This window comes from Psilocybe cubensis, chromosome 10 (assembly GCF_017499595.1).
Source record: "Psilocybe cubensis strain MGC-MH-2018 chromosome 10, whole genome shotgun sequence".
Classification (NCBI taxonomy): domain Eukaryota; kingdom Fungi; phylum Basidiomycota; class Agaricomycetes; order Agaricales; family Agrocybaceae; genus Psilocybe; species Psilocybe cubensis.
In genome coordinates this window covers 2,325,938-2,353,190 of record NC_063008.1, presented here as the reverse complement: position 1 = coordinate 2,353,190, position 27,253 = coordinate 2,325,938, and the positions used below count along the sequence as shown (strand labels likewise).

Here is a 27,253-nt window from a genome sequence, read left to right as displayed (position 1 = left end):
TTGGTACTCTCCGTGTCAAGCAACGAACTTGGGCAAATCTTTCGGCCAATGCCGATGAGTTGACCTATATATAGATCAATCACGTGATCTTGGATGTTTGCTGACATCGATCTTCTCACCACCTCCATCCGTTGAAACCAACTTAGTTGTGCACCACATGCACACCCACATGCGTGCCTCATATCTTGACTCGCCTGTGAGCACTGCTAAGAATCTTTTCAAAGTTTGAGAATCCACATCCTGAACAGAAAACTCCGGATATTCATATCACTAGCTACTGTTCACGCCGACGATGGGGCCTAGGAACAGGGGTTTGGTGGTGTCTGCTCAGTGCTCTTGACATTATCTCTGGCATATAACTTCCTATCAATTTCTATATCGTCGCTACCTTGGTATCCCCTTTTTCTTTAACCGCCCCTACCGTCCTGAAGGCCGGGGCTCTGGTTTTTCCGCCTGTCAATGTCTGGCGAGTATTCTCATTCTCAGACGTCAATAGGTGGCCCCGAGGTACGTCTTTATGTATATTTAAAGCACTTGTGGGATATAATTGGCTCCATGGTGCTTATCTGCAACAGCTCACGAACTCCGTTGGTATCAATCAATCTACAGGTGGGAATAGCTAGTTTGAACCTCCATTGGAGTAAACTTGACTTGGTTCCACGCCATCGCATTCGGATACACCGCACGTTCTTGTACCTCTACTTCCACCATGGCGGATGGCTTTGTTTCTGGAACGACGAAGCGCATGTCTAGAAAAGAAGAAATCAGGCAGAAGGACGAAGCACTTTTGGCGACGCTGGGGTACAAGCAGGAGTTCAAAAGGGCTTTCAAACCGCTAGAGGTAATTGTTGAAATGGTGGTCATACGAGGTTCGAATCATGCTGATAATAATTATTTTCTGCGAACTGCGAAATAGGTTTTCGGAATTGCATTCTCGATTATTGGGCTCCTGCCGTCTATAGCGTCAGTGTTATTCTATGCGATACCTAACGGAGGGGGACCAGCAATGGTCTGGGGGGTAAGTGTGTCTGAAGTATCTGCGATCCATAAAGGAGTGGAATGTAAACCATTGTCAATTTTTAGTGGCTGGTGGCTAGCATATTCATTCTATTCGTGGGCATATCTATGGCGGAGCTAGCGTCAGCAGCTCCAACCTCTGGTGGGGTGAGCTCACTCCATTTATCTAAAATTTCCCAAACTTAGCGCTGAATGACTTCATTTCCACTTTCTTACAATATTTCATCTTTTGGATCATCTCGAATACGAAAGCTATACTTTTGGACTTACTCTCTGTCATCTCCACGGTGGAGGAATATTTTGTGTTGGTCGGTTGGATGTGCGTGGTTTTTGCCTGCTCGTCAAGATAGGCGTTTACCTTTTAAACAAATGTTGATCATCGTTATATTTTATAATAGATGCCAATACGATAGGATCTATCGCATCTGTTGCATCAATTGATTGGGGTTGTGCAGTGCAGGTTATGGCGGCGGCAACAATTGGGTCAGGGGGGACGTTCACTCCAACATCGGCACAACTCTTGTGAGCAATTTCGTTCATATACTGGGCTGGTATGTCGTTTACAGCGTTGTTGGAATGCTTGATATAGTGGTGTCTATGCTGCCATTGTGCTTTCTCATGCTGTCATATGCTGCCTCGGAACAGCCGTGTTGGCTCGACTTCAGACGGTTTATGTTGTTCTTAATGTTTTGTGAGTGACCTTTGCGAGATTTTACTGGATTTTCTGATACGAGGGTCTCCTAGGTTATGTCTCGCCATCATCGTTGCACTTCCTGCTTCTACCCCTCATGAATTCAAAAACTCGGCGAAGTTCGCTCTGGGTGATTTCTTTAACAGTATGTAAATGTATATCATGTTCCACTTTCAGATACTCACAATCGTCGCCGTCTTCTAGGTAACGGATGGCCAGATGGCTACGCTTTTATCCTAAGCTTCCTAGCTCCTTTGTGGACTATCTGTTCCTTTGACTCCAGTGTGCATATCAGCGAAGAAGCATCTAACGCCGCTACTGCTGTTCCGTGGGCGATAGTTAATGCAATTGGAATTGCGGGTGTCTTGGGATGGGGTAAGTTTATAATGGTAAAGTTTATTTTTTGATAAGTCTAATAAAGTTACATAGCCATTAATATGTCGTTGGCGTTCTGCATGGGGTCTGATTTGGAGTCTCTCATCGATAGCGACCAACCTATGGCACAAATATTCTTCAATAGCTTTGGAGAGAAACCCACTCTTGCAATTTGGTCTCTCGTTGTCATCGTGCAGTATATGATGGGCTCCAGCATGGTACGTGATATTCAATTCGACATCGTGCTAATTTAATGCGGGCTTTAGCTATTGGCTGCGAGCCGTCAGACATTTGCTTTCAGCCGCGATTCAGGTTGGCATCTTCCAAGTTCCGATTTTGTGCTTCCGTTCATCTAACAACTTCTCCAGCACTTCCGTTTTCTGGATGGTTATATAGAATGAATAGCTTCACCAAGACTCCTGTCAACACTGTGTGGTACGATGCCATATTGTCTCTTGCCCTAGGTCTCCTCGTATTTGCAGGTGACCAAGCTATCAATGCTGTATTCGCTTTATCCGTGGTTGGCCTTTATTATGCCTATGCAGTTCCTATCGCTGCTCGGTTCATATTTGAAAATAACTTCAAACCCGGTCCCTTCTATTGCGGCGTTCTGGTGGGTCCGAATAGGTTGCCCCAAAGTTTTCGGATCTAATTCGTACATGTTGGCAGAGTCTCCCCATAGCCATTATCGCCGTGGTGTTCATGACGTTCATGAGCGTTGTGTTCCTATTTCCCACTACACCTACGACGAGTGTAGAGGACATGAATTACACTGTGGCGGTCTTTGGAGGTGTGATGGTGCTTTCGTTGGTGTATTACTATTTCCCTGTGGTGGGCGGTGTTCACTGGTTTACGGGGCCTGTGGCAAACATCGAAGTGCCGTCATCAGACTCTGCGAGCGGGTCCTTCAGCGGGGATAACTTCGAGAAGAAGGGTAATGCCCGTGTCGATACCGTTAATGCATGAGCCATTGGCTAGATCGTCTGTATCTACTACTTACATTAATGAAATCAATTATGGGGAAAGGGTGTGACCGCGCGGTGGTATAAGTGTGACAGCTCGGTAATTCGCTTCTTCTCCTCTTACAACCACCATCCTCCGTACACATATCTCATGGCTTCCAGTCCTATACTCTATCGCCAGTATCAAGGCGAGTCGGATCTACCACATATCATGGCCTTGGTACAGAGCGAGCTCAGCGAGCCCTACGTCATATACACATTCCGCTATTTCTTGCATCAGTGGTAAGCTCTTCGCGTCGTGTGATCACTTTCAATTGGTAATTCTGACCCGATTATCGCGTCGGTAGGCCTCATCTTTCATATCTGGTATGTATTTCCTATGTTATACGCTATACCTCTAGGTTATTCACCTTTTCTTCATAGGCATACCCAGCCGATTCCGTCGACGCCGCGCCGGTAGGAGTCATTGTGTGCAAGCAGAGTATCCACAACGATCTTGCAAACAGAGGATACATCGCAATGCTCAGTGTTGATAAGAAGTGGAGGAAACGTGGTATAGGTTAGTATACGCTTCCCCCCTCTTCTTCGTCCTCACAGGAAATCTTAGATTATGGGAAAACCACCTTTGGTGCGGACTCTACTTTTTTTTTTCTCTCTCCCTTTGGGTGTTCCTTTGGGATATTCTAGCTAGCTCGCTCGTTCAAAGTTCAATTCAAGCAATGAAGCAGGATGGTGTCGATGAGGTTAGTAATCCTGTTCCTTTTGAACATCCATTTATTCGTTCTTCCGTTTCATTTGCGTCGCGCCAACTTTTCGTTTCGTATCTTGCCGTGCCACGTCCAATCGTACTTATTCATATGTTTTCCCTGCTTCTTCACCCACGTTCCCTCTTTTGTCACTCCTCTATCCATTTCATACAGGTCGTTCTCGAAACTGAATACGACAACTTCGCCGCACTCTCGCTCTACGAATCCCTGGGGTTCATCCGCGAAAAACGGCTGTACCGGTTTTATCTAAATGGGAAGGACGCGTTCCGGCTGGTGCTTGCCGTCATGCCGCAACCGATTGACGATGGGGGCGAGAACACTCCGCCTGCAGAATCATCCTTGAGTAAGAGATATGCCAACAGGCGGCGGGAGGCATCCTATCGTGCCATATGTGTCTCGCCCTATTCTGACGATGAGGACGAGGTGTCCTCTCGTTAAGTCGGCTGTTGGATTGAATTGGGATATTGGTATGGGTGACGACTAACTCGGGTTTGGTTATCAGATGACGTCTTGGCCGCCCCAGACACAACCTCGGTCCTCAATACCCCTTCCACTTCTTAACCTCCGCTTCTCACCCTACTTCGTCCCAGTGTTCCGGCACTACTACCTGGACTAATCTTGTATTTTTCCTGACTTCCTTTCTTTTTTTGCTTTTTGTTGTAATACCTCTTTCGATTTTCCTCCCCCTCTCTGCTTCACACTATCATAACTTAGTCGCTGTACTGCTGTGTATGTAACCTAGTTGTTTACTATCGCTATCACTGTCACCACTCTCCAGAACTTATCGCGGCGTGTATATATGTACCGTGACATGTGCTCCTCTATCTAACTGCGTCATACTGCATCCGAATTTCATTTCCGACGCTCCAGTTAATGCGAAAAGGCAAGAGAAATAACAGCATTTTTGTGTGCAGACTCGCCAATACTAGTAGCTTCAATACATGCGTGATTGTTCAATACGGAACTGAAAGTGGCCTGTCAGGAACATCCATGAAAAATCGAAACCATCTACTTAAAGTCCAATTCAATTGAGTGCTACAATTGCTTGCGGTAGAAAGATTCCCAAGGTTGATTCCTAATGTTTAATTATACTGAAGTTTAGGAGGGTTTTCCGTTCTGCTTTTCGAGCTAGTACGAAGAAAGAGTCAGCAGGTCTATCTTGGACTCCAATCATGGAAGCGTTCATGATTATAGGCGTGCATAATCACTGATACTATGAAGCGAGATTTCTTGCTCCTCTCCTTGTCACGGTTCCAATTTCGACTTCTAGTCCAGTGCCCCCATGATTGACTGGTAACATTGCTGAAGCTAAGCTCCAGTAGGGGAAGAAAGGAGCTAAAAAATAGCCAAATCAATGGATCAAATCCTGATGCATAGATGGGGAGTGTCCCATACCACGATCTGAAGCATGGCTTAAGAAACAAAAGACCACTAAGCATTATGGACGGACAAATATTTCCTACTGGCGTACAATTGGCATGCCTCCATAGATATTCCCATCGCTCCGAACGGAATTAATCTCTGTCAGATTATCACTGTATCTGGGCTTCTCATTTCCGGGTTCACAAAACTACGACTCAGTGGAAGGTGATGAGCCTTCATAAAGTCAACGAGTTTCTTTTTTGAATGGCGCGTTGCCGACGGCTCGAATGATTCATTTACATAGAGTTTGATCTCAGCTTCAATGTCCGCTGAGAACCATAACCACAAATCGTTCGCACTCAGGAGCTCATTGTCGTTGAATAACTACCGCTCTGTCGCTTCCTGCTCTCTCTCACAACACCGCCTAATGCTGCACCACACTTATGGAAGAAGCTGTTATTTCTCAGAACTTATCCATGCAGCACACTGTGCATTTTGAAGCACACGGATAAACCACATTGCCCCGCCCTTGTGGTAGCAGTTGGAACGCGAAGCATGCAACGAAACAAATTACTTACATAACAAGGCTACCATCATGAGGAATGTATCAAACCTGTGTACAGCTTGTAAACAGTTGGTTTTCAGACCGAGAGTTAGTGGCTTCGGGTCGCATGCTGTGCTCTTTGGAAACGGCTTCAATTTCATGCTCAAAGCAACGTGGTAGAAACATCTTTACATCTACCCTTGCATATTGCTCAATTCTAATCTTAGCAGGTACTGTCCGGGAGTCCCGGTTTTCATTGACATCTCTCGAAACAGCCTCACCGTTGGCTTGCTTTGTTTGGACAAGTGGTGGCCATCCGCTATATAACCGGCTACATGGGACCACCGCGTGTGTTCAAGACCGACGTTTTTTTTTGAAACATTACCAGTAGGCTATTCGATCCTTACTCTAAGGAATTATTCCGTTTTAATCTACTGTTCTAGATGTCTGATTCGGTTCAAGATGTTGGAAGAACATTGACTGGAGGTATTCAAGACGTTGCAGGACTGTTACCTCTCCTCGGAACTGAGCAATGCGAGCACCACGTCGGATCAGCCCTTGCGGGAGGGTATCTCTACGCGGCAGGAGCACCATTATCGATCTTTGGGAGTCTTGGCATCGTCAAAGCCGGAATATCTACCCTTGTATCCAGTATATCCATCCCAAAATTTTCGATCTCTTTGCCCATGTTGCGTGTCAAGTTCTCGCCAGAGCTATGGTTAGGGTCTAGGATGCTTAATAATGCCGGTTTTAAACCCGTGGGCGATGTCGCAAATCTCATTGCAATGGACGGAGGACGCTACCAGGCGGAGACACGGATCATCGATATACTCCAAGAAAAGCAGCTCAAAAACGCGGAAAAGCTGATGGTCGCCTGGAAATCACAAATTTGGAACATTTGGCTTCTTTTGTTTTCTTTTTGTGCTGCCATTTTAGGGGTTACACCGTACATTGCTCTAATCGTGCGAGATAGTCAACCATCGCTAATACGCACGCCATGGATCTTCCCGTTACTGCGGACAATTGGCAGCTCTGTGGCGGCTGTTTGTTGCCAGTTTCTTATGCAAGCTCGTGTCATATCTCTTATGAAGAATCGTATCATTTTCATCGCAATGCACCGCGTTCTCGTTAATGAACTCAAGATGAACCACAGTTATGCCGAACAGATCCTTGCCAAAGATGAAAACCTGATGTGGGATCTGACCCTTCCTGCCGAGCAAAGTCTATGGAGGCTTGAGCTGTTCCTCAATAATCCATTGAATTGCCCTTCAGAGTCATCGGATGAAGGCAAACGAACAAATCTAGACGAATCATGCCCAGACCCAGTAGAACCGAAGTTGAAATGTCCCGAAGAAACAGCAAGCTGTAGTTTAGGACTAGAAGAGCCGCCTAAATCAGAGAATCCAAACGATGGCTTATACTGCGACTCGACATTATTTCCGCAGGATATGTACTATGAGCCAAAAGGTCAACCGCACCCGGACGGTCTCGCGTTTGTGTCAAGTCCAATTAACGAGATTCCAGACCAATCAGCAAACATTCCCATGGAACCGTCAAAGCATGTGTCCATCGGAATGCAGTCTCCTTCTTTTTCCAACCTGGGACATTTGAAAGAACATTTAACAGCGTTACGCAACAAACACTTTCCTACTGCCGCTTTGGATCGTATATTTTTTCTGATCTCTTGGATCGTCCTATGTATATCCCTGCCGGCTACGGTGGTAGGGTATGTCGGCTGCTTCACGCTTGTCAGCAATAGTCAAGATAACGGCCCGCTTATATGGCTTGGACTGGAGGCTGCGCTATCTGTTATCCGAATTCTTGTTTGGGCATGGAATCCAACCTGGGACGAAGACACGGGCGTCATGGTAAACCTGGACCTGACTGAGGGACACCCGATGGTCACTACTGAAAACAGCGTCGAGGTTATAGAGTCTCAGGGGATCAAAAAAACCTTGCCATTGATGCCTGAACGACAGTTTTTGGAATGGATTTTACCTTACACTGGACCTGTTGAGAGATTCAACAGTCTGGCTAATCTTTCCTTGTACTTTACACTCACTGCGGCCTCTCGACCCATTCAACAGCAGCGGCTGTATATGACTGCGTTTGACTCTAACAAAAGGATTGCCATCACGCTACTTGCGAAAGATGGTGTGATCAACTACATCGATGTTACTGTAGCTTACAGTGATATCGCCAACGAAATGGAGGCTACTACCGATGCCAATGCGGAACACTATAAAAGTCATGCATGGCGATCCAACGACCCCTTACTTTTTGATATGCTTGAAGAATATTACAAGTCCTTGGTACATGCTCTCAACCAGACCGGCACCAACCAGACAGGTAATGTCATTGTAACAAATAATTTCGATTGGAAGTATTTCTCATTTTGCTTATAGCGACTCTTCTATGGAACTGGACACTTCTCCCAGGTGGCGTTGAATTAGCGAAGGGAAGCTCGAATCAGATTATGTATCCTCTGAGTGAGCGCGACCAGCTGTATCTCGACCGAGGGTACGAGCATTCTCTCAAATCTGAGCTGATCGACAATTTGGGCCACTCGATTGTTAAGAATATGAAGCAACTGCATATGGAAGCCTGGGATTATTTCCCTCACCATCAGTGGAAATTGGACAGCGAAAAAATTACGTGGGAGGGTACGGAGTGGGATTTGCAGAGGGCATGGGAGTGTTTGAAACGCGAATTGGCTGTGCTTAAAGCATCAGTCAAGTTAGAGGAGGTCCTCAGGGGCAAGATGGTCGCTTTTTGTGCCCAGCAGGAGCAAGAACATTTGAGGGAGTGGGCTTTGACACAGTTTACGATAGGGCGCCGGAAGCGGTTGGAGAGAGAGAGAGACCAGGCGCGCGAGAGGATGAACAGAGAGATGAACAGCGCTGAGGGACTTGCTGAAGAATATGGACGGCCGTGGAATCAACAGGGAATTTTCAATCCTCAAGGAGCTTGGAGTCATGGTATGATACTAATGGAGGGGGAGTGGCGAGACGCTCTCCAGGAAGACGGACAAAAACCATCGGGAATCGCTGACCTAAAAGCCTATCTGGAAAGGGCGTCTGATGGATGGCCCTTTCTTTTCTCGGATAGTCATCAAACACGGTTTCGTTTTGTTAAGGAGGTCAGGCAGCGATTGAAGCAGCTCAATTGTGATTCCCACCGCAACAATGAACGACTTGTCATTGATGAAAAAATCGAACGAATCAGGCATACTGTCTACTCTTCAGACCTTCAAAACGTCTACCAATACCCCATCGCCTATAACTCCACGTGCGGTAGGTTTGCGGATCTCCATGGTACAACGTCTCTGGAGCTTGCGAAGCTGTATGCGTCTACTGTGTACGGTGTACAAGGTTGCAATAACGAAATCATTCTTGAAGTCATCAAAAATAAAACCGCTCGCTCTGTGACAGGTGTTCCACTAGAACTGGTCGATTCAATACCCGAAAATGAGCATCTTCTTTATATCAGTGGCCCTGATGGATGCAAAATCGAACAGCCGGCGTTTATTCAACGCAATCGCGATCGATGGTGGGATCTCCAAACAGGCAATTCTTTTATGTTTTTCCATACCCCTGAAGGCCCATGGCAAGCTTCCCTTCGTGATTTTACAATCTCTGAAACGTTGGCGCAGATATTTGTATATATCACAACCGCGTCCAGCATCAAGATTCGCTTGTTGCATTGTGGGGAACTTCTTGCAAACGCCTCCGAAGTTTATGTGCGGCATAATGGCGAAAAGCTTATTTCTATACCCCTGGACGACCTTACAGAAGAATTAGTATCGGAGAGCTTTGAATTGGGACGGTTCGAACCAGGAAGGTATCAGATGGAATTGGTGGCTAAATCTCATGGAAGCTATGTCCTTCAGAACCTTTTCATCGACTTTATTGATGAGGAAGTGCCTGTCCTGGACGAGTCGGGATCTGTATCATAGATAATGAATAAATTATTAGCATGGGTTGTTTGGAGATGCAATGAAAATTATTAATGACGGATGGAGTAAATTTCTTGCCGATTTTGTCGAGAGAACGTTTAAATTCATGTGGGTCATTTTCTTTCATTCATTGGATGTCTTGGGCGCTTAAATCCACTACATTACGATCGAGCCTTGGCGCCCGAGCGTAAATGAATTGGACGGAATCTGCGAGTATTGTAGCTGATAAAGTAAAGACTAAGAAGGAGAATCTACTAGAATATTTCGTTGAGAATAATACTCCAAGAATAGTCCTAAACTTCGGAAATCATGAGGCGTATTTTCTTACCTAGCTTGAACCGGCAAACAAACGCGACTCAATCGCGCTTCTACACTCTGCCCCTGCGTAAGCGATGCGGGGTAATTGACCTCAATATCGATCGAGGTACGTGGCCTCCCCCACATGCACGCTACGGAACAGTCGTCATGATCTGAGCATTTGTTTCCATTTATGTCCAAGCGGGAGTCGATCATCCGGTAAGTTCTAGAAATGACGGCGATGTGCTGCAAGGTTGTACAGTCCGCTCAGGAGTCAGTCATTGACCGTGTCGACTGTAGATGATGACCGTTAATTACTGATTGTGATGGCCCAGATGTACGTACATACTTGCTTGATAACGAAACGAAATTTCGAGCGAATTGCTACAAAACGATTGAGGTCATGAAAACTTTAGTGAAATCGGGTGCTTTCTGACCTAGAGAGGTACCAGAATATGAAGGGGTATCCATAAGCCTATTCCAACGTCAAATGCGACAGTAAAACGTAGAGCAACATAGCCTTGCCACGTCTCTCGGCGTAATGATGGAGAGGGTTCAAGAGAGGGGAAGCACGTGATCTGGCCACGTCTAAGTGACACGTCATGTCGCCCGGAAGTCAAATAAATACGGCGTCGTCCCAATTTCCTGCTTTTCTGTAAAACTACTACCACCACCATCATGACCCGCCTAGCCCGTCATCCGACGCGCACTCAGTCCAGGCATCTCTTTTCTACTCTCTCTGTCGCCTTCTTCGCCCTTGTCGCCCTCGTATGTCTGTCTCCAGTAGCAGTCAACGCTGAGGAGTCTCACCCAGAGTATGGAACTGTGATTGGTATTGGTAAGTCTTTATACTCTGCACTGGATACTTAGCCGGACCCTAATGATTATCTGTTATAGATTTGGGAACAACGTATGCATTTAATTCTGCCAAATTCTACGAGTTTGCTTTGCTGACCGCGATGTGCTGGCACTTAGTTATTCATGTGTTGGGTACGTGTCTTCTTCAGAATTGCCGAAATCCACTTGTTAATCATCTCAATACAGTGTTCAACGAGGGGGTGTCGTTGAAATCATCGCCAACGACCAGGGTCATCGTATTACGCCTTCATGGGTCAGCTTCACTGATGAGGAACGCCTGTGAGTAGATTTCTTCGTCTAATATTCTTTATTTGCCAGTTGACACGTTCTGTTCAGTGTCGGTGACAGCGCTAAAAACGCCTTCCACTCCAACCCCGAAAACACTGTCTTTGACGCAAAACGACTTATTGGCCGCAAGATGGACGACCCTGATATTATCCGCGACATTAAGCACTGGCCTTTCAGAGTACAGGAAAAGAATGGCAAACCCGCTATCACTGTCAAGCACAAGGGCGAGGACCGTCACTTCGTAAGTGTTCGATATTTCTATGTCAAAAAACCTGTTTTTGACTTAATTTTGTCTTTTACAGACTCCTGAGGAAATTAGCGCCATGGTTCTTGGAAAGATGAAGGAAACCGCTGAGGCTTACCTTGGACACAAGGTCACCCACGCCGTTGTCACCGTCCCAGCTTGTAAGTTTACAATTCTATCATTTTCTTCCCGTGTTTGACGCTTTTTCCTCTCTTTTACAGACTTCAATGACGCTCAGCGCCAGGCCACCAAGGATGCCGGAACAATCGCCGGTCTCCAGGTTCTCCGTATCATCAACGAGCCCACTGCCGCCGCTATCGCCTACGGTCTCAACAAGAAGGGTGGTGAATCACAGATCATCGTCTACGATCTCGGAGGTGGAACTTTCGATGTCTCCCTTCTCTCCATCGACGAGGGTGTCTTCGAAGTTCTCGCCACCGCTGGAGATACCCATCTCGGAGGAGAAGATTTCGATAACCGTGTCATCGAGTACCTCACCAAGTCCTACAAGAAGAAGACCGGTACCGACGTTTCTAAGAACCTCCGCGCTCTCGGTAAACTCAAGCGTGAAGTCGAGAAGGCCAAGCGTACTCTTTCCAGCCAACAGAGCACTCGCATTGAAATCGAGAGCTTCGAAGACGGAAACGACTTCTCGGAGACCCTCACCCGCGCCAAGTTCGAAGAACTCAACATGGACCTCTTCAGGAAGACCATGAAACCTGTCGAGCAGGTTCTCAAGGACGCCAACGTCAAGAAGGAGGATATCGATGAGGTCGTCCTTGTTGGTGGTTCCACCCGTATTCCCAAGGTTCAACAGCTCCTCAAGGAGTACTTCGGTGGAAAGGAGCCTTCCAAGGGAATCAACCCCGATGAGGCTGTCGCTTACGGTGCCGCTGTCCAGGGAGGTATCCTTTCTGGCGCTGAGGGAACCGCTGATGTCGTCCTCGTCGATGTCTGCCCCCTTACTCTCGGTATTGAGACCACCGGTGGAGTCTTCACCAAGCTCATCCCCCGTAACACTGTCATCCCCACCAGGAAGTCCCAGATGTGTGTATACTTTTTCTTCACCTCTTTCATCATTGTCTGACTTTTTTTTCCTTTTCAGCTTCTCGACTGCCGCTGACAACCAGCCCACCGTCCTCATCCAAGTCTTCGAGGGTGAACGTTCGCTGACCAAGGACAACAACCACCTCGGCAAGTTCGAGCTCACTGGCATTCCCCCTGCTCCTCGTGGCGTTCCCCAGATCGAAGTCACCTTCGAGATCGACGCCAACGGTATCATGAAGGTCGCCGCTGCCGATAAGGGCACTGGCAAGTCTGAGTCTATCACCATCACCAACGAGAAGGGCCGTCTCTCTCAAGAGGAGATTGACCGCATGGTTGCCGACGCTGAGAAGTTCGCCGCTGAGGACGAGGCCCAGCGCAAACGCATCGAGTCCCTCAACTCCCTTTCTTCCTTCGTCTACGGACTCAAGACTCAGCTGGGTGACCAGGAAGGTCTCGGTGGTAAGCTCTCGGACGAGGACAAGAAGACCATCCTTGCCACCGTCAAGGACACCACTGACTGGATCGACGAGAACGGCTCGAGTGCGAGCACTGAGGATCTGGAGGAGAAGCTTGCTGAGGTACAGGGTGTTGTCAACCCCATTACCTCCAAGCTCTACTCTGGAGGAGCCGGCGCCCCTGGAGGCGACGATGACGACGACATTCTCCGGGACCACGACGAACTTTAATTGGTTTTGTCCCGTTCCTTGTACCTTATAACCAACCACCTTACCCACCACGACCCTACGCACATTACCGCTCCCCCTCACCTGTTTTTATTGGTTATATTCTAGACGGATTACCCTAGAGCTGCACAAGCACCCCATCCACCGCGCTGGCTTTTGGCTGGCTGGTTTGTTTTGGATGTGCTGTATATTTCTTTGGAAAACGTCGTGAACAAAAAAGAGTGATACGATACGAGGTAGATTAGTAGTAGTTGGAGGCGTAACATACTTAATTTAAATCCACACGAACACGCATAGCATTCATACCCCTCATGATTCGTCTTGCTGAAAGTTTTGACCCTCTTCACCCTCAAAATTCCGATTGTGTAAAGAATCAATGTGTACTTGCGTTTGGATGGCAGGGCTTTGGTCATGGTTAAAAATAAATACCGCGGCGCTAGGGACAGATGGCTTCATGCCTTACTTTACTGAGTACTCACACAACTACTTATCACGGGTATGTAAGGAAGCGTAGCAGCGCAAGTTGGTATCTGAATTTGGTTTACGCATTGTTCACAGCACCTCTTCCAGGACTGAAACAGGAGAAGCAGGACTTCGAGTCATCCGACTGTGGAGCAAATATTTTTTCGACCGACTCTACTCAAGCCCTACTTGTTTAATTTTTCTAACAGTGTATAATGCAGTTTCGCTTTCAGCATGGTGTTGCCGACGACGAATGACACCGGCCAGGTGGCGAGTGGAGGTCGAGTCAGATTGCTGCGCGCGACATTGCCCGTCTACCGAGAAACCAATGCTTTTGTCCATTCAATTTGTGTCTGAGTCACTACTTTGGTATGGGTATAAATACTGCATCACTTCCCCTTCGAGTCCTGGCACATCCCGCAGAATTTTCTTACTATCCCTCGTTATTAATAGCAAACCGTATCAGCACCTTTGACTAGCAATGGCCCCTACACTGAACATACCAGACTCTTTGCTTCGCCTTGCGCCTGAGATCATACTGGCTATAGGTAACGAGGTATGTTTTATATCAACTCGATTCAACGATATCCGCTGATTGAGTGTCCAGCTCGGCTTGCCTGACATCAAGCGTTTTCGCCTGTCGTGCAAGGCTGTGGCGGCAATCTTGCACCATGAGGTGTTCCGGACGGTCCATCTCGAGGTCTGCAAGGAGAACATGGTGAAGGGCGTTCGCAAGATCGAGGCACTGGCAGCGGGAAAACATCCTGCGTGTGCTGCTGCGCGAGTGCTCTCGATTGGCATGCTCGCTCCAGCGGCTTCGCGTGCCGTTTTGGCGTCGACGATTTGGTCGCCGTCACCGTACCCTGAGGAGACCTCTGAAGCGGCTGATGCGAGGAAGAGGTTGGCAGCTCATTTATTCGATGCTATTACTTCTTTGAGGGGGGTTAACAGTGTTATGTGGGTGTCCTTCCAATTAGCTCGTTTGGTCTCTATAAAGCTAACTCTGACTCTTGAAGATGGGAAGAGCACGAGCACGACTGTTACCCAGCTTCTCGGATTGCCATGAACGCCATCAAGGAGCTGCCCAGTCTGCGCAGTGTTCGGTTTCGGTTCGAATCTTGGCCGCAAATACCACTGGAGCTGGACTGTCTGAACGACCTCACAGAGATAAGCATAAAGACGGGAGTAGCTTTTCCTCCCTATGCAGAACTAATTTTTGACAACGTTGCTAAAGCCATCGCTCAGAATCCGAACCTCCGCTCGATTGATATTTGCAATACTGGCATTGACCATCTCCACGCATATAATAGTCTTCATAATCTGTTCAGGCTTTATCCTAGGACTGCACCCCCTCTTGGTCTGGTTAACCTGAAGTTAAAGTCTGTCAATCTGTGCTTGGACGACGCAGTTGTCATGCGACACTTGATTAGCCTTAAATCTATCAGTTTGGAGGACATACATCCTCATCCGAGTCATACATCACTGTTCTATACCTCTCTTCCTAGCGATGTGTGGCGAGTGCTAGATTCTAATGGAATCCATCTGGAAGAAATCACCTTGGACGAGGCACCTCCTTCGTTCATAGACTACCTCTCATCTTACTCGGGACTGAAAAGGCTTCGTTTCATCGACAATCCGTGTAAACCTGCTGATGGCACGGCTGATTTGTTCTTTGAGAAAGCACTCCTAGGCCACGCTCAGTCGCTGGAATGTCTCGAGATTGTACCTCCTTACCCCGAAGGCCGTTGGTGTTTCAGCGGCTCTAATTCTGGCAGGTTTTCGATCTTTTCGAAGCTCAAACATCTAGCTGTCAATTTCCAGTTGTCTGATCTGCAGGACTTTGATCATGTGGGAGAAAAAAGGTCGTCGTCTCCTCTTGACCCCTTTGTGAGTAAAATAAACACTTTAAATCATTTTACGCGATCTGATAGCACACCATAGAAACTTCTTATGGATATTATAGTGTCTTGTATGCCGGACATCAAGTCTGTGCACATCGTTTCCACTAGCATTCATGCCGATTCATCGCACATTAGATGTTTGCCTGAATTAGCTCGACCCACAACTGCACTCTCCAGGTGTTTCTACGAAAAGCTGAGGAGGCGTGTGGAGTGTTACTTGGCACCGGCGTCGTGCCAACGTCTTCCTCCTTTGACAGTCGAGGTTATTTCATGCGAAAAGATGATTTACATGCCCAGGATTCGTCTATTTCGTGAAGATGACGCTGATCGCCAGGTATTGGGATTGCTGGGGTACACATATGTAACTCCTACGTCTACGCTTTCACTTCCAATAGCTGTTAGTAGTGCTTGATTGATTCTTGTGATTGATATTGTGTATAGGACGGATACTGAATTATGATTTTAGAAGCATATTCATAAGTAAGTCGCCTTATTGTGACTGGTTTATTGTGGAACAATAGATGAATAGGTAGTTCCAGCGTATTCTTTGTACCTTCCTTTTGATCACCCCTTTTGAATCCATCTAAACCTCTACCAGAGGGTCTGTAGGATTGATTAAAGCAACTTATATACATCAATGGGATGACTACGTTGCTTCAGAGTACAATCATGTCTGTCAAATATCGAGATTTGACGTTTGGAAGTGTAACGAAACCTGGCATGGGCGCGATATTATACCACCATCTGCTGTTTTCTGCAGATTGAGTACCAGGCGCGTCATCATGATGATTGATATGCTGGGTAGCATAATTTCAGCATCTAATCTGGAACACATTTGGAAAGTGAGTGTGAATAATTCTTACTTGCAGGTTAACCTTGCCAAGCACCCGCGGAGGAATGGCTTGATTGCCTAAATTTGAGCTTTAAAATATGAAGGAGAACCAAGGACGTACCTGAGGAAGCTGCGTTGACAGTGAATTAATTAGCTAGTAACGGACGAGATCATGAAAGTGAATAGCTTACAAAGTAAGTAGCAGTGTTTGCCAGATTGAACATTATCACCACTCTGCAGAATTAAATAAAATAAAGTGCATTTGCTAGAACAAGGATGCTCACAGGTAATATAAGACACCTTCAGAGGACTAAGCTTTGGTTCTCAAGTTCAAGAACTGAGGGTTATTCACGCACCGTCTCTGAGAATTAGAAATCGTATTGACGAGCGCCTGCCTATCCCGAGTCCAGGTAAACGGTGCGGCCTATCTTTGACAATCTTGTAGAGAATCAATCCAAAGAGGATGGATTCATACAGAATCAAAAATCCCCATGACGCCGCCAACTCTGCCCTCAGGACAATACATGAGTAACATACTTCACAAGCTGCAGACAGGGCATGCTTGGACACAACTCGAAACTCACTCATTGATCTGTTTTGGATGGCGTTGCGTGACCGCACAATGCGATACAATCAGACGAATATGTCCATTGTAGATAAATGATAGCATACATTTCATGGGAAAAGGATAGCCTGCACCCTGTTTGCTGGCCGTTGGCCAAAAACAGCTATTCCAGTCAGTGAGCTTTGGAATAGGAGCATGGATTTGTTACGAACTAGGCATGGTATCAAAGTCACAATAACGGACGAGAACACCACGAGCGTTATTATGCGACGTGATTGTTTATAAAGGGCGTAGATCCTGATGCTAAGATACACTTAAACAGAGAGTTGTTTACAGCTTGAAATATCCGCGTGTATTAGAGAGATTCACTCACAATTGACGAGGAACTCGCTAGTTAATAGCAAAAGTACGGATGCCTTTTCAACTAGACCCGAAGAACATCTGTGAGATGTATTTCAGCACATTAAAACATGAATATTGGCATCGCAAACCTCTTTCAAAGATGGGAGGTCAGGGTATATATTGAGCATGTTGTATCATTCAAAGACTCACAGACCCAATATCTGCATCCCGGAAAACTTCAATTGAGGGGATGAGAGTAAGCAAGGCCAAGAATCTCTGGAGGAAATAGAGATAGCTGTTCAGATTTTTTGGCCGACTCCAGATGAAGTGCACTTCGGCTCCAAAAGTGAGAGTAAAGTCATATAGAAGCACTGATAATGCGGATGCATGAATGCATGCTTGGATCCTCTCGCTGTTTTCCGCAACAAACAGGTCAATATAAGTAATATACAATATATTCAAGACATCAAGCACCCACAATGTGGCATCATCCTTTAGGGAGAAAACTGGCGTTTCTGAGCTGGCCATTAAAGAATGAAAAGAAGTGGACAGAAATGTTATTACCAATCGTCAAACCTCAGGAATATAAAGCAAACTTGGACTGAGATAATTTTCAAGTTACTTTCTGTTCTCAATTCTATAGCATAACCTTGGCCGAATAAGGGGATGGGAGTGCCATGGACGGTGAAAATCCGCTAGAATCACTGATCGTTATTTACATCACTATTTGTCATCACATACTATGGATAGTACGTGACTGTGCGTGGCGATTCGTGATTGTTGTAGAGCCATCTCCTCAGTTCATAAAAGGGTGCAATGGAGCAGTTGTCATTGTCACCAATAGCGAGTCTGCCAGTCTTCTGAATAGAGTAGTTGAGTTATAAGCTCGATAGCTCAATATCTTTTATCCTGGAGGTAGAGGACTTGAGTTCACGACTCGATAGTAGTAGATATTAGATTAGATTAAAGGAAAGAAGTTTCCTGCAATTTATCAGTTTCGTTGTATCATGTTGCCACTGGTCGTGGAAGTCGGGTGTATGATTGCGCATCCCATCAATGACTTGAATAATACAAGGATGGTTTTGAGAAGAAAAACTATTATGTCCTTTAGTTATCATCAAAATTTGACGCTTGGAAATGTAACGAAGAGATTTTTGAAGGGTACGATCCTATATCACCATCTGCCGTTTCGTGCAGATTGAGCACAAGGCGCGTCATCATGATGATTGATATACTGGGTAGCATAGTATCAGCGTCTAATTTGGAATGCATTTGGAAATTGAGTAAGAATAATTCTTACTTGCCAGATAGCCTGGACAAGCACCCGCGGAGAAATGGCTGGATTGCCTAAAGTTGAGCTTTAAAATATTAAAAAGAACCAAGGACGCACTTGAGGAAGCTGAGTTGATAGTGAATTAGCTAGTAACAGATGTGATCATGAAAGTGAATGATAGCTTACAAAAAAAGTAGCAACGTTTGCGACATTGAAAATTATCACCACTCTGCAGAATTGGTTAAATTAAAGAACTGCATTTGATAAACGATGATGCTTACAGGTAGTATAGGACACCTTTAGAAGGACTAAGCTTTGTTTCTAAGTCCAAGAAAGGGATATTTACACACCATCTCTGAGAATTAGAAATCGTATTGATGAGCGCCTGCCTATTCCGAGTCCAGCTAAACGGTGCGGTTTATCTTTGATAACTTTGTAGAGAATCAATCCAAAGAGGATGGATTCATATAGAATCAGAAACCCCCATGACGCCAGCAACACTGCCCTCAGAAAGATGAACATGTAAATATCATCATATAGGCTAGAAATTGTAGCGAAACCCACTCATAGATCTATTTTGAGGCAAGATGGGAAAACAGAAGATTAACAGATAATCGAGTCCATTGGATGTATATGAAAAACATACACTTCATGAGCAAAGAAGCGATCACACCCTGTTTGCTTATTGCTTAAGAAAAGCTGTTTCTATCCATAAGCTTGTAAAAGAGTGGGACGGACTTATTACAAACCATGCATGGTATCAAAATGGCGATAACCGCCGAAACAGTTGCAAATGCTATAACGTAGCGTGATTGCTTGTAAAGAGCACAAATTCTGAGACTCAGATAAACTACGTAGAAAATATTAACACAAAAATAAGCATGGAGAGGTGAGAGAACTTACAGTTGATAAAGAATTCATTGGCTACTAGCACAACTGTGGCTATGTTTTCAACAACATCTGAAGGACATCTTCGAGATACATTCAAGTCAGCATAGTCCACCGTGAATGTCGGCATTGCAAACCTCTTTCCAACAAATCAGAAGTCAGATATATGTCAAATAAGAGGTATTATACTGAATTCAGCTTACTTCAAAGCCGTTTTGTGGTCGGATATCTGCGTTTAAGAGAAGGTCGATTGTTGGGATGAAAGCTAATACAACCAATAATCTCTGCAAGAAATAGAGATAGCTGCTCAGAGTTTTTGGTCGTCTCCAGATGAAGTGCACTTCGGCGCCAAAAGTGAGAGTGAAATCGTATAGCAAAACTGAGAGTGCGGATGTGTGAATATACCCTTGGATTCGCTCGCTGTTTGTTGTAACGAACGAGTGAAGATTAGCAGGCCTTGCGATAACGTCTAAGGCACCAAGCACTCACTATCTAGCAACATCTCTCTGGGAGATGGATGGTATTTCTGGGGTAGACATGGTGAAAAAAGAGAGATGTGGCTAAAAAATGGTAATGTCAATCTTCAAAACCTCAGCATATAAAGCAGACTTGAACTGAGATAATCTTGTTTTTGTCAGTGCTCGCTACCAACATTTGGAACCTGTAGCTTCTGTGGAGAAGTATTTTCGACATGGGGGCCCATCGAATCGAACGGCTGAATGCATTATTATTGGGTCTTTGACATGTTGTCTGTCGCTTTGTTGCCTTATCTATGTCGAGTCCCACTTACATTCTTTTTTAAACCTAGTCACCGGATTTTCATAGTTGCAATCTGATGAGACCTGCAACGGCACAAGTAGATCAGCGGTGAACTGTGATTGGGATGTGCAAATAGTTCCTATAAAAAAGTTCCATGGGTCCACCTGTTCGAGTAGCAATGTACAGTTTGAATAGCAGTCCAAAGTATTTGCTGGATGACGCGCAAGCTTCTTCTTCACTCCATATATTCATCGGGACCCTCTGGGAAAGGAGTCCATTTGTTTGAAAGATGATTGAACTGTTTTTTTATAGCCATTGCTACTGGTATCAGAGACAAGGGGAACCCTTGACAGTTGTAGAGCCATTTCCTCATTTCCCAAATCAGAGTAGAATGGAAACACTTACCATCGTTATCAGTGTGTGAGCTTCTGTTCTGGGGTGCAAATTTGACTATTTAGAAGGGAATTGTGATTGCGGTGTGGGTGGCGTTAGTTGGTTGTACCATTTACGGTTGGACGAGAACGTGGAAACAGTAGTTATGGGTGCATGTGGTGGTTTTCCTACTATATATCAACGTATTATTTGAGGTTGAGTTGGGCGAGATATCAGATAGGGACAGCCACTAAGGTGCATCATTGAGTTGGTCGGGAAGTAAGTACTGAAATATCCCCAGGCCTGGGGATAAGTATTGGAGATCTAGGGGACGAAAGTGGATGCATGTTCTCCCGTTTGTTGAAGGAGTTTGGGTAATTAGTCATCCATCATACGACGCAGAATTTAGATTTTTCGAGAAGAGTTATAATTCGCTTTAAGCCTGCGGATAAATGCAGACAAAGAGGCAAAGTGGGATGAATATCGAGGGAAATCATCGCTGAAGAAGAGCCAGGGTACACATGCTGAACCGGATTGGAAGAGAATTGGCCTCACAGTGAAGCGAGACATTGGTGGGCAAAGCGAGAACCGCAGCGCGTCGCTACGGATATTAGAGCTCGTTGATTGTGTAATTATCCAATAGTAGACGAGACCTCAGGATGTTCCATAGTCTGCCTTGAAGTACTCCGGTGGTCAACTGTGGCGTATCATCGAGTTTTCCTGACTCTTCCTATGAAGAATAGCGGATCAGCGAGTACCATTTTAGGCGGCTAGGTTTGCGTCTCCTATGAGAAAGGCGATTCAATAAAACTCCGTGTAAAGGAGATCAGAGGATCGATAGTGGATGTCGAGGGGAGAATTCGTTAAAGGAGGGTCTGGGTAAATATATCTAACCAATGGCATACGACGCTGTTGGTAGTCATCGATCAAATGAGCTGTTATACCCTCAGCGTGTCAGGACGTGGGCGAGTGAAACGAAACTCGCGCTGTGTAGCGACGGGTCATAATCGCTGTGTCATCCAGACTCGGACTCCATTCATCCTCCAAATGCAAACTAAGCCTGTATATGATCCACCATGCTTGGATTGACGTTGCGTATCAAACGAGAGGATGACAAATATGGAATCTCCACTAGGGCGTTTCATCGAAAACTCGCTGTGAGCCTGAGCATATAGGAGACCAAAGTGGCGGTGGTGGACGTCGATGGAAGAAATGGTTGGAAGAGGGGTAGAGGGTATATATACTCGACGAGAGGGGTATGTTTGTATTTGTTGCCAGTTATCGATCGAATAACTAACTCGTGTCTCTGTCATCGATTCGTCATCCGATTGCATTGCGGGCCAGGCCTGATTAGAATCCACCGGGTTCGGGTCGACGTAGATATCTTACCAGCTTCAACCTCTCACCTGAGTTTAAAATTTAACCCATGATATAATGACGCCTCTCATATATCGTTTACTTCAATAAGAGAGATGGTTAAGACGGATTAGTGTGGATTTGGCTCCAGTTAACAAGTCGAAACTAGAGTTTTTGAGAAGATTTACGAATAACTCATCGATTCTGCATGTACGGGAAGTTTATGCACGCATATATGCAGTATATCTGTGCAAAAATGGATGATAGCAGATAATAAGATGATATAGATCTTTGGAGAGCTCAGAAAACCTCTCGAGAAACAAGTTGAACTTCACTTCAGGGCCGGCAACACCCGAAGCTTACCAATCAGGCCAATTGATAGAGCTGCTTGGCGTTCTTGAACAAGCTCATTTCGATGATTTGCACTCCTTGCGCCTCTGTTATTTCTCCTCTTTCCACTAGATCGGACAACACCTGCCCTCATTTTAGCTTTCATTGTCAGGAGAGGCTCATAAATTCTAGCTCACCTCGAAAATTGCCTGTCGCGCCTGATATATTCCGAGGTAGTACGATTCGGGCCACCAGTGGCCGTCACCTGCGCGTTGTTCAGTCGGCAATTACAAGGAGATTCATTGGCCAATTCTTACTGGACCACATTATTTTGTTCGTCGGCGCCAACTCTAACACTTGACGGATTATGGATCGCTGACCGTCCCCGGAAACAAACGGGAAAACCTACATACATCGTCATTATCGTTTGCTTTGCAAGTCGTGACAGTGTGTACACGCACCTCTCCAAAGTCAAGATAGACGTTACGATATACCGCAGCAAGATATCCCGCGTCGCGCGTGTAAGGGTAGGAAGAATGGAGAAGCACGAAAGGAGTATCTGGGAATTGTTTGATGATGGGTTGTAGATGCGCTGGCGACGAAAGAGTGAGCGTGATATCGCTATCACCCAAACCCGTGTGGAATTGAACTTTGGGATGGGTTAGTAGTTTGGTGGGGATGGTAAAAAGTTGAAGGTAATTGACCTGGCAACTTGTAGCGGCCAGCTACGGTGAGAGCGATGCGCACGACCTGGTCGTTCAGCGGTTTGTGCTGCAGGCGTATCTTTCCTGATTCCTTGTATGTTGCGTATACTTGGGCGAGGGCTTCTCTCTTTTCACTATCACTCCCATATACTGACACGTTCATTCCTGTGCGATAGCACACGATGGATTTGAATCCCACAACGTCCTGCTGCTCGGCGCTCGTTTTCAGACTCTCCTGCAGCGTCTTTTCGAAACCCTCAAGGTCTGACTCTTTCCCAGCTGCAAACAAGGTCCTCAATATGCCCTATGATTGCTCTATATGATATGCCAGTGACTAGTGTAGGAAGCGCACCTCTGCGACAATCTCGACTCTGACAATCCTCTTCGTCGGCGCGGTGGTAAACTGGTCATGCCATGCATATCCTTCAGCCATCTCAGCCACGCCTCCAAGCCCATCATCGATCAGGATGGTGTGTATCCCTGCGTTCTTGAAACACAGGTTGCACAGATCTGAATAATCTAAGCGGTCTCTATGCTCCTTTATTTGTTCCCAATCTAAGGATTTGTCCAAGCCGTATAGTTCAGCAAGCTGTTTGGTGGCACGCATGCATGCGAGAGTGTTTGGAGCGTCTTCTACTAGGGCGTCGCCGTCTGCCTCGGAGACGAGCCCTTCGAACGGGACTTTGTAGCGTGCATCGACGCGCAGAAGTGGGTGGGCATGATTATCGATTGCTGGTTGAGTGAAAGCTGCTTTGTACAGCTCGGGGTATTCTTGTTTTCTGGTATCCATAAGAGAGACGATACTGATATGAGAACGAGCGTTGTTTACTGAGCGAGCTGAGAGTGAGAACGCGATTAGGGGTCGGGCGGAATCAAATTGAATTGGCCGGAGCGCGTGATCCTGTCAGAGTGAGGATCTTATCAGATGAGATTGCACCCACCTCTTGTTTCTTCCAGCCATCACTTGGGCGTTGCAAATACAGACTCGGACACACTACACTCTTCACGTTCTCCGCCATGCCGATAGACACCATTGCTCTCGAGAAGGCTATCAAGCGCGCTATCCCTGTCACGCATCTCGAGATTGAGGATCAGTCGAGTGGGTGTGGGGAGAATTATGCGATTGTGTTGGTTAGCGAGGTATGTGCGCTCCCATTGCATTAGTTCGGGCATATCGACGAACGCGTTTCTGTCCGAATAGGCATTCCAGGGGAAAACTACACTGGCCCGGCACCGAATGAGTCTGTACCTCTCATAGCATGGGCGATTGGGTTACTCATTTGTGCACAGTTAACGAGTTATTGAAAGACCAAATCGCGCAAATGCATGCATTCTCGCAGGTAGGAGTGTCAGTAAAATTTTCATGATATTTTGACTGTATTCTTTGTCAGAAAACATATACCCCTCAGCAATACGAGGCGCTTCAAGCTAGCCAGTCCAAGTGACGGACTCCAGGTGGATTCACTGTACTACTACTTCTACATTCATATCGCTTTCCCTTCCCTTTTCATGCTCTTTATAATTGTTGCTTTTTACTCAGCCGTATCTACTATCTGAAATCTATGGTCTATATACGCAATCATTGGAAATGCTGACGCGCTCGTCGGTGTCGGTCGTTGGCCAAGCAGACGTCGCCCATTATACATTATTATGTCACTTTCGGCGTTAAGGCTATCGGCACGGTTATTTTCGGCTGGATTGATCAGCTTGTGATCGTCTTCACTTTTTTGTTGAAAGTCTACTCAACTCCTAACTTGAACTATGCCCTTTTCCCCTCCGTTTCCTCCTCATGATCCCACTGATAAAAACGGGTAAGATAGTATCGCAGTAATCTATAACGCTGAATTCATTCAAATTTCGTAGATTCTCGTGAGTAATCATGGGTAATATGCGATCTCATATCAGGACCTGACAGTCAGTCAACGCCGAAATCCCTAATTGATCACGCTTTCGCCTTTGAAATTGCTTTTATGTCGCGTTGTTTATGATGGCACTGGGACTTGCTCTGTGAAGATATGAGACCGTCATCAAACGCTGGCCGATCATCCTGACAGGCGTCGTCGACACGGTGCACAACGCGTGCCATCGGCTAACGGTGCAATTATCAGAGATCGGCGACGAGGATGCGGAGAAGAAGAAGGTTTTGCAAGAGAAAACGACGGAAGGGACTGCGATTATCGAAAAGTTGAGCAAGTTGAAGTATGAGATGGCGAGGGACAGGGTGTTAGTGTGAGTGACATTGCACTTGTTGGGTGGGTCTGTTTCCTCGGTGTGGCATTTGACATTCGTTGTTGGTGTGGTAGAGAAATTCCGCAGGATGGAGAGGCTAGTGCTGATCTCTACAATACGGAATTGGAGGCGTTGAAGCAGGACAATCGGAATACGTGGTTCACGGCGCCTTGGTTGTTTGCAGAGTGCGTCAACACCCTCCGTCTGTGCTCCCATATTTTCGTGAGGTTGAATTTCTTTACAATCCGCATAGGTGCTATTTGTGAGTTATATGCACATATGGTTGAATTACTTGACGCGGATAATGGTTGAATAGGTATCGCCTTCTTCGATCTTTCTTCGTACAGACGCAGCATTGGAAGACGTATGATCCATTTGAGGATCAGAAGTTGAAGACTTTCAAACATTCAGGAAAGGCCATTTTCCGTCAGTATCATATCTCATCCACTTTGTTTAAAGAGTTTTCATGTATGCGTTCTTCTAGAAATCGCTAAGACGATTCACGAGCTGGGAAGTGATGTCGAGGGCGTAAAGTCGGACCCCGAGAAGCTAAAAATCTTGTTCAATGAAATGATACAAATGTGTCTTTGGTGAGCACCTTTTAGCCAACGTTAATTTGCTTGTCTATCTTGTCTTATAAGCTTACGCACTTCCCGCCAATGTCAGGGGAAATGCAACGGTTGGTAAAATGCATATCATCTTTATCCTTCGAAGCTTCATCTTCTTTGGCTATAGGACTTGTCTCTTCTCACCCAGATGACGGAAGCGGATATCCAGAATTTGCAAACTGTTGGAAAGGATGCACGCATTGCCAGGCAACAATTCATTCTAAAGGATGATGAAGAAGCTGTTTGGAGCTACATCGAGACTTTGAAGGATGCCCAGGTCGATTTCGTATTGGATAACTGTGTGTGGTGACGTCGTCGTTCATGTTACCTTTAACTGAAACTGATATACTCTGATTGGCGTATCCCCTAAGCTGGATTCGAGGTATGTTCCATTACTGATGAGTATTTACATTTCATTTGAACTTGGGCTCTTTCAGCTGTTTACAGATTTAGTCTTTGCGGATTTCCTCGTCAGCTATACTCCTTACGTCTCCAAAGTGGTATTCCAGTGCGTTTTGCTATTGCTTTGCAGGTATTGGCACTAACATGCGTTCCGATTTAGCCCCAAATTGATCCCTTGGTTTGTATCCGATGTCACTCCCCCAGATTTCAAAGCCACCCTGTCTATCCTTTCCGACGTAACCTTCTTCCCAGAGGAAGTCGTTAACTCCCCTGACGTTAACACAGACTATCTGAAAGAGATGGTGGGAAGATGGAAGAAGTACGTTGATGAAGGTGTGTTTGCTCTTTCTGTGCCCCTTGACACGCCGTTGGGTGGAGATGCGGGCAGTGAGGTTGGCGAGTTTTGGACGACCCCCCGGCCTTATTGGGATATGAAGACCGAGGCTCCTGTCACATTTTCGCAGCTGGCAGAAAGTGGGCTTGTGATTTTCAAGGTGTGTGTATTTTAATACACAGCGGCACGGTCGAGCTAAAGGTGTGGGTCTTTCCAGGGCGATTTGAAGTAAGTATCTTGGCGCCGTCTTCTGTATCCTGAGTGATGATGGTATTCATATTCATCGGCGTTTCAGTTATAGAAAGTGAGTTAGGCTATATCTTGCTTTTTAACGATTTGGTAATGAATACATGTCCTATAGACTCACCGGTGATATCAAATGGCCTGCGTGGACCCCTTTTGAAGAAGCCATAGGTAATAGGTTTTTGCGTAGTCCGATGACCTCGTAATGACTCCTATGATAGGACCTTTGGCTGGCTCATTCCCAATTCTAAGTTTGAGGACAAACAAGGCCGATGTTGTCGTCGGTGTTGAGCGGGAAGTAGCCGACAGATTAGACGCTAGAGGAGAGAAGTGGCGCGTAGATGGGCGGTACGATTACGGTGTTTTTGCTTCTTATCCAGTTTGGGCTAATTTTTTTGAATGCTCGAAAGCTACGCCTTGGTGTCGTTTCTGCCCAAGGCATAGATTCTTTTAGGGATGAGATAAGGAACGGAAACCTTGACATGAATCACCGCCTCGTGGGTACTGTGAAAGACTATTAATATGACATTTAGATCGGCGTGCGCGCAGATCCTATAGATGTG

General features: G+C 45.9%; 8 protein-coding genes across 8 annotated transcripts; 6 read left to right on the top strand and 2 right to left on the bottom strand.

Moving 5' to 3' along the window:
• Positions 1 to 709: 709 nt before the first annotated feature.
• Positions 710 to 3,049, top strand: JR316_0010982 (putative amino-acid permease C11D3.08c; the record flags this gene model as incomplete). Its single annotated transcript, XM_047896646.1, has 12 exons — positions 710 to 841; positions 917 to 1,018; positions 1,084 to 1,164; positions 1,270 to 1,336; positions 1,416 to 1,539; positions 1,607 to 1,708; positions 1,762 to 1,853; positions 1,913 to 2,083; positions 2,138 to 2,301; positions 2,350 to 2,395; positions 2,452 to 2,696; positions 2,753 to 3,049. The coding sequence occupies 12 exons, from the start codon at positions 710 to 712 to the stop codon at positions 3,047 to 3,049; spliced, it is 1,623 nt and encodes a 540-aa protein (XP_047744691.1).
• A 147-nt stretch (positions 3,050 to 3,196) lies between these two features.
• JR316_0010981 (N-alpha-acetyltransferase 30) lies at positions 3,197 to 4,250 on the top strand (the record flags this gene model as incomplete). Its single annotated transcript, XM_047896645.1, has 4 exons — positions 3,197 to 3,292; positions 3,469 to 3,604; positions 3,733 to 3,788; positions 3,966 to 4,250. The coding sequence occupies 4 exons, from the start codon at positions 3,197 to 3,199 to the stop codon at positions 4,248 to 4,250; spliced, it is 573 nt and encodes a 190-aa protein (XP_047744690.1).
• A 1,911-nt stretch (positions 4,251 to 6,161) lies between these two features.
• On the top strand, positions 6,162 to 9,673 carry JR316_0010980 (uncharacterized protein; the record flags this gene model as incomplete). Its single annotated transcript, XM_047896644.1, has 2 exons — positions 6,162 to 8,067; positions 8,124 to 9,673. 2 exons carry the CDS (start codon positions 6,162 to 6,164, stop codon positions 9,671 to 9,673), a joined length of 3,456 nt encoding a protein of 1,151 aa, XP_047744689.1.
• Positions 9,674 to 10,648: 975 nt separating this feature from the next.
• On the top strand, positions 10,649 to 13,093 carry JR316_0010979 (Endoplasmic reticulum chaperone BiP; the record flags this gene model as incomplete). Its single annotated transcript, XM_047896643.1, has 8 exons — positions 10,649 to 10,808; positions 10,868 to 10,880; positions 10,946 to 10,960; positions 11,015 to 11,107; positions 11,165 to 11,357; positions 11,419 to 11,521; positions 11,582 to 12,407; positions 12,466 to 13,093. 8 exons carry the CDS (start codon positions 10,649 to 10,651, stop codon positions 13,091 to 13,093), a joined length of 2,031 nt encoding a protein of 676 aa, XP_047744688.1.
• Positions 13,094 to 14,033: 940 nt separating this feature from the next.
• Positions 14,034 to 15,493, top strand: JR316_0010978 (uncharacterized protein; the record flags this gene model as incomplete). Its single annotated transcript, XM_047896642.1, has 3 exons — positions 14,034 to 14,108; positions 14,160 to 14,509; positions 14,569 to 15,493. 3 exons carry the CDS (start codon positions 14,034 to 14,036, stop codon positions 15,491 to 15,493), a joined length of 1,350 nt encoding a protein of 449 aa, XP_047744687.1.
• A 2,806-nt stretch (positions 15,494 to 18,299) lies between these two features.
• Positions 18,300 to 19,892, bottom strand: JR316_0010977 (uncharacterized protein; the record flags this gene model as incomplete). Its single annotated transcript, XM_047896641.1, has 7 exons — positions 18,300 to 18,448; positions 18,511 to 18,539; positions 18,583 to 18,611; positions 19,215 to 19,315; positions 19,369 to 19,492; positions 19,557 to 19,773; positions 19,843 to 19,892. The coding sequence occupies 7 exons, from the start codon at positions 19,890 to 19,892 to the stop codon at positions 18,300 to 18,302; spliced, it is 699 nt and encodes a 232-aa protein (XP_047744686.1).
• Positions 19,893 to 22,206: 2,314 nt separating this feature from the next.
• JR316_0010976 (Protein fluG) lies at positions 22,207 to 23,664 on the bottom strand (the record flags this gene model as incomplete). Its single annotated transcript, XM_047896640.1, has 6 exons — positions 22,207 to 22,314; positions 22,368 to 22,435; positions 22,488 to 22,575; positions 22,632 to 22,819; positions 22,875 to 23,178; positions 23,227 to 23,664. 6 exons carry the CDS (start codon positions 23,662 to 23,664, stop codon positions 22,207 to 22,209), a joined length of 1,194 nt encoding a protein of 397 aa, XP_047744685.1.
• A 971-nt stretch (positions 23,665 to 24,635) lies between these two features.
• Positions 24,636 to 27,134, top strand: JR316_0010975 (Damage-control phosphatase; the record flags this gene model as incomplete). Its single annotated transcript, XM_047896639.1, has 15 exons — positions 24,636 to 24,685; positions 24,888 to 25,103; positions 25,178 to 25,288; positions 25,420 to 25,529; positions 25,588 to 25,693; positions 25,770 to 25,782; positions 25,839 to 26,010; positions 26,083 to 26,093; positions 26,149 to 26,219; positions 26,274 to 26,607; positions 26,665 to 26,675; positions 26,743 to 26,751; positions 26,809 to 26,861; positions 26,912 to 27,038; positions 27,101 to 27,134. The coding sequence occupies 15 exons, from the start codon at positions 24,636 to 24,638 to the stop codon at positions 27,132 to 27,134; spliced, it is 1,428 nt and encodes a 475-aa protein (XP_047744684.1).
• Positions 27,135 to 27,253: the final 119 nt, after the last annotated feature.